Genomic DNA, 11,528 nt, shown 5'->3' on the forward strand with positions numbered 1-11,528 from the left:
GATTTCTGTGACAGGAAGAAAGATTTAAATTTAAGAAGCTACATTTGCAAGTATGTCTTTTTCATCATTGCTCTGCTGGACAACAAGAGTAATTTAAGAATCAGCTTTTGTTGTCAGATGCTCCTTTGTGTTCAGATCAGGCCTGAGTACAATGATGTAGCACTTGGGAAAGAAGATGCAGCCCAGAAGCCCAGCACTGGAAGCCAAGATGGAGAAGATCTGCACAGCCACCATGTATTTCCCCTTTGTGCTCAGATAGGAGGGCACAAATGAGACCCAAACGCTGCAGAAGACTAGCATGCTGAAGGTGATCAGCTTGGCTTCATTGAAGGCCCCAGGCAGCTTCCTAGCTAAGAAAGCCACCGTGAAGCAGATGGAGGCCAGGAAGCCCATGTAGGCAAGGGCAGCATAAAACATGGCAACAGACCCTTCATTGCATTGCAGGATGATCTCTCCAGCCTGGGAGCTCATGTCAGACTCTGGGAAGGGAGGAGAGATTCCCAGCCAGATGATGCAGATGGCAACTTGGACACTGGAACAGGAAATGACAATGGAGTTGGCCAGACTCTTCCCCAGCCATCTCCTCATCGTGTTTCCTGGCTTTGTGGCCAGGAAGGCCAGCACCACAGTGATGGTTTTGGCCAACACTGAGGAGATGGCAACTGAGAAGATGATGCTGAAGGCCATTTGTCGGAGAAGACAGGTGGCTTTCCTTGGCCTGCCAATGAAGAGGAAGGAGGACAGAAAGGAAAGCAGGAGGGAAACAAGGAGGATATAAGAGAGGTCCCTGTTATTGGCTTTGACTATGGGAGTTTCCTTGTACTTAATGAGGATTCCTAACACAAAGCCTGCAGTTAGGGATAAAATGATGGTCAAGGAAGCCAGGAAAACTCCCAAATATTCTTCATAAGTCAGGAAGGTGATAGTCTTGGGGAGACATTGATCTCTGGGCTTGTTCGGATGTTGATCTTCTGGACACCTGGTGCAATGTTCAGCATCTGGAAAGAAGAAGCATAAGATCAACCATATATCCTCTGTACTGCATTTGCAGACAGTGATACCAAAGCAGTCCCCACTAGAAGAACGTATAAATATATCCAATAAAAATAATTGTATATGACTCAGGACATCAGGAATCAATATAAATAATGTCAATGATAATGGACTACTTGAGGCAACTTGTATGCCATCCATTGGTGGGGGATGCCACAATGGGGGGAGCATGGCCTAAGGGTCATCTAGTCCACCCCCTTGCAATGCAGGAATCTTAACTAAAGCATCCAGGGCAGAGGCCATCCAACATCTGCTTAATAACCACCAAGGAAGGAGAGTCCATCATTTTCAGAGGGAGTTTTTCCTGATGTTTGGTCAAAATCTCCTTTCTTGTAACTTGAAGACATTGGTTCGGGTCCTACCCACTGGAACAGGAGAAAACAATGTGACAGCCCTTTAGATATTTGAAGATGGCTATAACAGGCTTCCTGTATCTTGTGCGCCAGGGGATGGGTGTCTCTCCCAACATTATGGAGAAAGACAGATGGAGATAATCAGAGAATGATGGCTGAATTGCATTTTCTGCATTCCTCTTCGGTCGGAAGAGAAACCCGGCTCTCCCCTGCAGTTTGCCTGGCAGTCTGGCACTCGTTTCTCCATGGAATCCAAAGACAGGCAAAGTCACTGGGTTTATGGAGCAACCCGGCTGCCGTGACCCCCCGATCCTGTCCCTGGAAGCACAGGTTATCCTGCTAATTGGCTTTTTTAATTGGAGTAAACTACAGGCATGTGCTAGAGATGATGAGAGAAGAAGCTGCAAAAATAAACTCAGCTACCAGGATTTAAAAGGTTTGGATTGAGAGGCGGTTTCATTCGGTTAAAGAGATGATGGGGGGGAGGGGACACTAGACTTCTGTTGATGCAGCCTAGAAAAACATGAGATGTTTTTGCTTATGCATCACACTGTTGACTCCTGTTAAGCTAGTGATCTACTAAAACCCCTAGATCCTTTTCACGTGTACTAATGGCAAGCCAGGGGTTCCCCATCTTACAGCTGGTTATTCATGCCAAAGTGCAGAACTTTATATTCCCTCCATTGAAATTCATTTAGTTAATGTGGGCCCACTTCTCCAATCTGTTATCATCAGTTCTAAATTTTCCTCTGCATATTGGAATGAAGCTATTTCCTCTTCCTCAAGGGCAGCCCTTTCTGCTGGCGTCACCCACCTTCCTGAGTGGAGATGGTCCCTTCTGCACAGGGAACGCAATCATAGCAGCAGAGTGGCATTCCTTCCTGAACACGTTTGACCAATCCAGGGCTGCAACTTTCCACACACTTGGAAGGAGGCAAGGTCTACACAGCAAGCAGCAAAGAAATTGTGTTAGTCCTCTATTTTTTTTCCCTATGGAAATGAGACAGAGGCTTGGGAAGGCCCAGGATTTTCACGTGGACCTTGCAACTAATCATAAGACTGCAAAGACCATAACAGTTGTGTAGTTGTTTGAGGTCCAGGTGGCCCAAGTGGTACTGAATGTGCATTTCTAGCTTTTGCCCGTTGGCTACCCAAGGATGTTCCTGGTTAGGATTAAAGGTAAAGGTACCCCTGCCCGTACGGGCCAGTCTTGACAGACTCTAGGGTTGTGCGCCCATCTCACTCAAGAGGCCGGGGGCCAGCGCTGTCCGGAGACACTTCCGGGTCACGTGGCCAGCGTGACATCGCTGCTCTGGCGAGCCAGAGCCGCACACGGAAACGCGGTTTACCTTCCCGCTAGTAAGCGGTCCCTATTTATCTACTTGCACCCGGGGGTGCTTTCGAACTGCTAGGTTGGCAGGCGCTGGGACCGAGCAACAGGAGCGCACCCCGCCGCGGGGATTCGAACCACCGACCTTTCGATCGGCAAGCCCTAGGTGCTGAGGCTTTTACCCACAGCGCCACCCGCGTCCCTCCTGGTTAGGATTAGGTTACTCTCAATTATCCACGCTCTGCTAACCTTCAGGTTCTACTATTGTGGGGCTACTCATGAAGAAAATCTGGAAGCTGCAGCTGCTGTGAAGTGAAGCAGCCAGGCTGTACAGTGTCCGGGCAGCCAAGTGGGATAGATTTAAAAAAATATGGGAAATGGCTCACTATCGCAGTCTTTCATGCACACCAGGATGGAACGCAAACAGGATGCCCAGTTTTAGTTATTTTCTCACTAGGATGGGCAAGGTGAAAAATGCGCAGGACTTCTTCACTTCAAAGACCTTTCCCTTCTCTATGAAGAAGACTACTATTGAAACCCCCAAATTTCCCAGTAGGCAGTTGGCTCTGTTAGTAGTCAGTTGGCACTACAATCTCCAACAGAACTTATCCAGCATTCTCAAGGACCAACATACAGATGCTTAAGGACAGTTATACTCTTCCAGATCCATTGTTCCGTGTGGGTTTCTGTGAGGAAATGGGCAAGCTCACTTTCCTACAGGCTTTTTCAAAATCACTTGGTATTTCTGTTGCCATTTAGATCAAGGTGTTTATCCTTTTTGTGACTTGCTGCCTGCTTAAAGTGTAATTTTGCTGCCTGAATCATTCAAAAATATCCATATATGTGGAACAGAAGTGAATATCTGTCACTTCTGTTCCATATAATAAACCCAACTTTGTTTATTCCTTTGGTGCGAGAACTTCTTGTGGGCTTTAGGATATAGGTCGACATGAATTCATAACAAGCCCATGTCAGGACTCCAGCGAAAGACCCTAATCCTCTCTTTAGTGTGTCCTAGACTGTCAAAATATTGAATGTTGATGCTGACAGGCTAAACCTCTGAATGTATGTGAGTTAAACCTCTCTTTAGTGTGAGTATGAATGCATGTGGGTTCATGACAATTTAAATATGGTAATGGCTGGGGGAAACCGTGGCCACCTCATCTAATTACTACAATAAGCAACCCCCCGGAAATTGCACTCCAGAACAGTTGAATCCTACATATTCACAGCTTGACAGAGATTTCATGCTAGGTTGTCAAAATGTTCAAAGCTGATGTTGACAGGCATTTGAAGGCAGCCCCACACAAAGCAGGAGACCATGATTAGAGATTAGATAAAATGCAATAGACGGTATCTCCCACCTTGTTGAGCCTTTTGGGCAACACATCTGCATCAATGGTGCACGTTAGGTCTGAGGATCCCTGTCTCTTGATGCTCCCAAACCTCACTCTAAGGTAGGTCCGATTGGGAAACAGCACCCAGTTCACAATGTCCCAGTCGGCTCCCACTTCCCCGTTCTCATCCAAATACACTCCATCCATGGAAGAATTGTAAAACTGGGCATTTCCCAGGAAAGGGTGGAGCTAGAATGGCAGAGAAAAGGGCAGTGTTTGGAATATGGAAAACAACAATGGCTATCCAACTCTGACCTTTCAATCCCTGGCTCTCGTCTGACTTGGATCTGGGTGCAGACTCAAGTAGCTTTGAGTGTGGGCTACACTGAAATTTATAGGGATGCGGGTGGCACTGTGGTCTAAACCACTGAGCCTCTTAGGCTTACCGAATGGAAGGTGGGGCGGTTCAAATCCCCACTGCTCTGTCCCAGCTCCTGCCAACCTAGCAGTTCGAAAGCACGCTGGTGCAAGTAGATAAATAGGTACCACAGTGGTGGGAAAATAAACAGTGTTTCCGTGTGCTCTGGTTTCTGTCACGGTGTCCCATTGCACCAGAAGCGGTTTAGTCCTGTTGGCCACATGACCAGGAAAGCTGTCTGTGGACAAGCGCCTGCTCCCTTGGCCCAAAAGCGAAAGGAGCACCACAACCATATAGTCGCCTTTGACTAGACTTAACTGTCCAGAGGTCTTTTACCTTCAGCTTTTTACATGGAGATTTATGCAGGGTATATTTGCTTAGGGATGCAGTTCGAAAGCACATCAAAGTGCAAGTAGATAAATAGGTACTGCTCCGGCGGGAAGGTAAATGGTGTTTCCATGCGCTACTCTGGTTTGCCAGAAGCGGCTTAGTCATGCTGGCCACATGACATGGAAAAACTGTCTGCAAATAAATGTCGGCTCCCTTGGCCAGTAAAACAAGATGAGCGCCGCAACCCCAGAGTCATTCACGACTGGACTTAACTGTCAGGGGTCCTTTACCTTTACCTAGAGACTAGGAGCTTGGAGGATGAGGAAATGGGGGGAACAAGAAGGTGCCCCAGCACAGAGCACAGACTGGAATCAGACATGGCAGCTTCACTACAGAGTCCATCAGCCCACCCCCGTCCCAAAACAAGGTGTCTGATGCATATCACAGAGCAGGGAGCCAGGCAGAAACAGAAAGGGTCCCTAGGGGCTCCCCATAGACAGAGGGAGGGGCCTGACACAGAGGGAATGTGAGGAAGTGGGAGGTGCAAGACAGTCCAGAAACTGTTTGCTAAAGTGGAGCATCTCTCAGAAGTCTCTGCTTGTTTTCTGCTCTGCTTCCTTAATAAAACAACTGGTGCTGCCCACAGCTCCCCAACCACCCAAGGCACCCAAGGGAGCCACAGCTCACTGGTTGAAAACCGCTACTGTCAGGGAACAGCCATCAGAGCCAGGAGTGGAGGCAAGGCTCCCAAGCGATGCCGGAGAAGGGCCCAGCAGGGAGAGAGGGGACTCATCGGCCGGGGAAGGAAATCAGCGTGACACCAGGGAGAAAGGGGGGCAGAGGCGGGCTTTGGAGAGATGGCTCCAGGACTCTTCGCCAGAGACCAGCGGGGAGAGCGCGGGTCCTCCGCTGCCCACACCCACCCTGCGCAGAAAACTTCCACGCAGGGAGGCTAGGCGGAGACTATCCATCAAGGAACTTTTATGTTGGAAGAAGTTCAGAAAACGCCCACTGACGGATTCTGCCAGTGACTGAGAGAGCCGCGGAGTCAGGTCTGTCCAGCCAGGGAAAGGTATATCCAGGCAACCTTGCCAAGAGTGGCGGCAACTTACGCACGAGCAACCCCAATTTCCATTACAGCTACCATGTGGTGAGAGGGAGCCTGCAACACTATCTCTCTTGCCAAAGGGGATTCTTACATTGGGGGTTAGGGGTCTTGTCCAAATGGGACACTGCAGCCAAAGGGGAGGGGTTGGAGTCCATTACCAGAGGGGCAGTGCCCTCTGAGGGACTTTTGTGTATGGGGGGCACAAAGAGGATACAATTCAGGGCACTTCAAAAAGCAGTTTGATAAATTTCACCCACTACATTCCCCAAGTTCTCAGACCTTCCCCAATTCAATAATTCTGGACCGTCATATTTGGCAGAGATGTCAGTGATGGAAAAGGAAATACCTGCCATGGCTGTAGCCTTTGAACTTCCAGACTGTCCTTCAGCCTCCACTTAGATCTGGAGGAATATGCAGCATGTAAGGAATGCGCCACAGCATGGACTGTGTTGTAAATCCTGTGACTGTCTGAAGAGAGGATTCTTTCCAGATCGTCTTGGGGAAGCATCTCCAGATCCTCTCTCTCTCTGCATCTTGTCCGGCCTCTCACTGACAATGCAAGCTTTACATAGGAACAATGGAAGCTATCCTCCCAAAACTTCTTGATAGCAAAGAAAAAGTGATTAAAGTCATCAGGTTGTACCCAATTATTTTTCACAATAAAAAAAGAAAAAATACCTCGGATGTGCTGGTAATCTAAACCACTGTATTTTAGGGTTATGGAGATGTCCCACATCGCTGTTGTGATCAAGACTTTTCCTGCAGTGGATTTTTTAAAAACATCGATCAACTCTTTCACAATTTTGAGCCCTGCTGTTAAATAAATGTTTTCTACATAGTAAAGAAATACATTGACTTGTCCCCACTCAATGAATTGAGATATACTGTATGTCAATGTGTTAATGCCTAGTTTTAGGATGAAGCCTTGTGAGAAGGCAACGCATATGCCACTCTTTATGAGCAAAGGCCTCAAGGTCTTCACAAACCTCTCTCCGTTGTTGGTGTCTTGAGTCAGAAGACCAATGAATGTCCAGTTGAAGTGAAGGAGCAGCTTGACAATTCCGGGGTACAGGGCATCTTCTTGGGGGACCGTCCTGTAGAAAAAGGGAAACTCCCTCTTGTCATTCAGATCTCGGGAAACAAAAGCATAACTGACCTGGCAAGAAGAGGAAGATTGTTAGATTGTTTTTATTTTGGATCAAAGCTGCAATATTTGGATCAAACGAATAACAAATAATTTTATTGTGAAGTTAAATATTTTCCCCTGGGCTTTCCTTGACACATAACATTGGACTCTGTTTCTGTCTCTAGAAATATTTTAAAGCCGTTTTTTAAATTTGTTATTGTACTACTGCTTCCCTGATTTTCTTTTGCATATCTTGCATCATTGAAGTGTTACTGTTTTTGCTGTACACCACAACAAGATTTTTAAACTCTAAGGTGGGTTGTAAATGTTTTGAATTAATAAACAAAATACCAGTGTTTTGCTGACAAAAAAATGTTTCCACTTACTCCAATTTCTAGTAGCATGGCTACCAGTATAATGGGCATGGAGTGCATAGAATCACTATTTGACACTCACGGAAGGAAAGTAAAGGTGGTATGAAAACAGCCTACACCCCTCTCCATTCTTACCTGTGGGATTTTATAGATGCCCAACATGGTGGAAATCAGGATGGAGTTTTGAGAGTCACAGTCAGCCCCTTCAAGAACAGCGAGCGGCTGATTCTGTTCCCCACAGTTGAAGTTTGGGACATTCACCTGCCCAGCAGAGAGCAGGTCTGCCAAAGTTTCATACGTCACCCTTTCATGAAAAAAGTTATCATGGATGCTGTAGCCCAGTGTGATGTTGGGCAAGAGCCTGGGATTCTGGTTGATCTGCCGAATGGCAAACAAAAAGGACAGGAATTGCCAGTACCATGTTCCTGCTTTCCTGCAAAATGTACATAGCACACAATCATTATCCAGCATTCTACCAATATATCACATTCAGTTCTGCCTTTTTGTGACAAGTTTTTACAGTTAATAGTGTTTCATGCAACATTCCAGGGCTTCAAACACTTACGCATAGTTCAGTTTGCTTGGAATGAGGGACAGCGAAGAATGTAGTGCCCTAATGATATATGATTTATTTACACATTATGTGACAGGTCACATTTACTGTTATCTCCCTGCCCCCTTCATGAATTAAAGGTGAGAATTAGAGTGACTTCATTTGAATCACAATGTCTTGTGATCTTGATGTGCTCTGGGGGTCCTCTGAGTGTGTGGTTCTCTTCACTTGATTTGAAATCAGTGATAAAAACAGTTTATGCTGTAAATCCTAGGGTTCATAACACAACTAACCCAAGCTTTAGACACAACTAACCCCACCCTATAACTTATGGATTAATAAAACAAAAACAATAAGTTTTAAAAAGCAAAAATGAAAAGTCACTTGTGCCGTGTCTTTGTCTGAGTGATGTGCTTTCATAGCAATGTTGTCCTTCTTAGCATTCAAAGTTGTTTAATATGCGCCCAAGTTTTCTTCACTGAAAGGAAGTTCCTGAATCTTCTTGAAGCAACATTTTTTTTTTTTGACAAATTGTTTATTTCTATATATATACTTAGGCTGAACTTTAGTTCTCAGAGGGTTAGAGTAGGGTCACATATGTCCACAGCCCTTAGCCTTAACACCGGCTCACCACAGGGTTGTGTGTTGAGTCCCCTGCTCTATGCTCTCTATACGTATGACTGTACAGCCATCTATTCCAGCAACAAAATCATCAAGTTTGCTGATGACACTACGGTGGTAGGGCTCATTTCAGGAGGGGATGAGTCCGCCTATCGGGACGAGGTGGAGCGGCTCTGTGTTTGGTGTGGAGAGAACAATCTGGCTCTTAATACGGCTAAGACCAAGGAATTGGTGGTGGATTACAGGAAAAAAAAGGCGGACATTCAGCCCTTGTATATCAACGGGGAACGGGTGGAGAGGGTGGCGGAATTCAGGTTTTTGGGAGTAACTATCGATCAGGGCATGACTTGGAGCGCAAATACCACTGCTCTGGTGAAGAAGGCCCAGCAGAGAATTTATTTCCTCAGACTTTTGAAGAAGAACAATCTGAGTGAGAGACTGCTGGTGTCCTTCTACCGAGGCTCCATAGAGAGCATTCTTACATACTGTATTTGTGCTTGGTTCTCCAGTTGTACAGCTAGGGAGAGGAAGGTGCTCCAGAAGGTCATAACCACAGCCCAAAGGATTATTGGTCATCCTCTCCCATCTTTGGAAGAACTGTACGGTTCCCGTTGTCTTAGGAAAGCAAACAACATCCTGCAGGATTCATCTCACCCGGGACACAGTCTGTTTGCACTACTGCCTTCTGGCAGGACATATAGAAACATCAAGTCAAGGACAAATAGACTGAAAAACAGTTTCTATCCAAGAGCTGTGGCCTTTTTGAATGCTGTAACTCGATAGTGTGACCTGGGAGTTTGATGGGTGTTGGTGTGGGTGTGGCTGGAATGTGGTTTGTTTGGTTGTTGTTGTTGTTTTGCTTTTGTTGTTTTTAAGGGATGGCATCCAATTTCGTTGCACTTGTGCAATGTTGCACTTGTGTAATGACAATAAAGAATCTATTCTATTCTATTCTATTCTATTCTATTCTATTCTATTCTATTCTATTCTATTCTAGTAGGAGTCTGACAGCATTAGCCCTCTGGCTGATCTTGCTCCACCATTCATTTTTGGAGGTAGGGACCCAGGTCCTTCAACATCCCCTTTGAAATCCAAGAACTTTCTGACCCTTTCCTCAAACTGTTTCCAGAACTACAATTTGCAGCTTCCAGACAGAAATTCTGGTGGTGGAGGAGGAGGAAACTCAGCTCCTTCCCCTTCCACAGGAGCCCATCCATGGACAGAGCTCTGCTTAGCAAAAGCAGCAGAGGTGGGAAAGTATGCCAGAGAAATGAAGGTGACATTTCTGTAGTTTCCCCATTTCCATGGTTTCCTAGTTTTACTTTGCAGTGTCATAAGATTGGCGTGCTCTGGTCCATGGGGTCACGAAGAGTCGGACACGACTAAACGACTAAACAACAACAACAACAACAACAACAACAAGATTGGAGGGTTCCTTTGGAACATATATTTTGAAACCTTCCCTACCTGTGGTTTGTTGTTAGATGCAAATAATCAGTACAAATGCTCAATTGAAAGCAAATAGAAAAATCATCAGACTGAATGCTCAGTACAGAGGAAATCCAGAAGATATTTACAACGGTTTCCTTCAGATATTTCAGGCTATCGTGTTGCTGAAGTTCGTAGTGGATTTGGTTGCACTTTAGGGGGGTGGACAGAGAAAAGCAGCAAGTCCGTTCACCCTCTTGATGCGGCTGCGTTGTGAGATGGCAGAGGCTTTCCTGGGGCCCTGATGAGGGAACTAGAACTCCAGTGCCCTTCCTGATAGGCAGTGGAGGGCATAAGCCCATTTCAGCAACCCGCACCTGGGCCACTGCCTGTTCATTCCTTTGCTGGGTTTCTCTGCCCACCCTCCCTCGGTTCAAGCTGATAGTCAATGACTTGGCTGTGGCTATGGTGGTTGCCATTCTTTATCGGTCTGGGTAGGAATTTGCCCACTATGCTATATGGCTCTTACCTGGTGCTTTTGCCTACCTCATAGCAATCATCCCAACTGGTTGGGCATTGGGGCAATCCTGTGTTTTGGACGGAAGGGAAGTTGTAGTCTCTGCCTGACCCTCCAAATGCTGGGGTGTCCTGTTAAAGGGATCCAGGGGGTGTCCATGTCTGTGTGCCCAGGGCCAAAGGCACTCCCCCACATGGTGCTCATTGCAGGGGTCACCCTATTTGATGTAAGCCTTAGGAACCCCCACCAGGATTGACCACACGTCACTTCTGGCAGGCAGGCTGGAAGTATTTAGATTGCCCCATGCCCAAGCCAAATCTCTTTCATCTGTATTCAATAAAGTTGTGGCATGTTTTGACCCAAAACCGTCTTATTGGTCTCTTATTTATATGGGCTGGGGCATGGGGAGCCCAATGCCTGGTCCTGCAATGCAGAACGTGCCCTGGCCCTTTCCACTTGCAAAACCAAGAATGAACCCCTTTAGCCTGGGAATTGGGACTCATGAATTTGTTAGGTAATGGAACATCTGTAACCCCATTCCATAAAATGACTTACTCTCTAAAGTTGGTAGAGGGAGTCGTCTTGAAACTGTGTGGAATAAACGTAGCCATTGTGGCAGAGATGAGCCCGCTCATGAGGTGGTCTCCTGGTCTGGAATAACTGAATGGGACTAGTTCATCTCTCTCCAGAGTCAAGGGGCATTTCACCTTCACTCCACATTCCACATAAGGCAGCAGCAACAGCAGCAGCAGTAGCAATCCCATTCTGGAACTGCTCCCTTCCTTGTGACTGCTCATCTCAGAGAATTATTTGATGAAGCCAAACTCTTTTTGCTTTCTTAATGTGGATGGAGCCCAACTACAGCTTCAGTTTTGAAGGGGATGGAAGTCAACCTCAGACCTTCATCATCCAACTCACCTAACCTAAATTCCAACCCAAATTCTCATTGGAACAAAAGGCATTTATACCCCCAGTCTTTT

General features: G+C 46.3%; 1 protein-coding gene across 1 annotated transcript; it reads right to left on the reverse strand.

The window, feature by feature from the left end:
- Positions 1-93: 93 nt before the first annotated feature.
- On the reverse strand, positions 94-11,312 carry LOC114591124 (vomeronasal type-2 receptor 26-like). Its single transcript, XM_077923608.1, has 6 exons — positions 11,104-11,312; positions 7,565-7,862; positions 6,276-7,085; positions 4,101-4,322; positions 2,221-2,347; positions 94-998 (listed from the first exon to the last, which is right to left on the reverse strand). Exons 1-6 carry the CDS (start codon positions 11,310-11,312, stop codon positions 94-96), a joined length of 2,571 nt encoding a protein of 856 aa, XP_077779734.1.
- Between the last annotated feature and the right edge of the window lie 216 nt (positions 11,313-11,528).

Source organism: Podarcis muralis, chromosome 2 (genome assembly GCF_964188315.1).
Source record: "Podarcis muralis chromosome 2, rPodMur119.hap1.1, whole genome shotgun sequence".
Taxonomy (NCBI): domain Eukaryota; kingdom Metazoa; phylum Chordata; class Lepidosauria; order Squamata; family Lacertidae; genus Podarcis; species Podarcis muralis.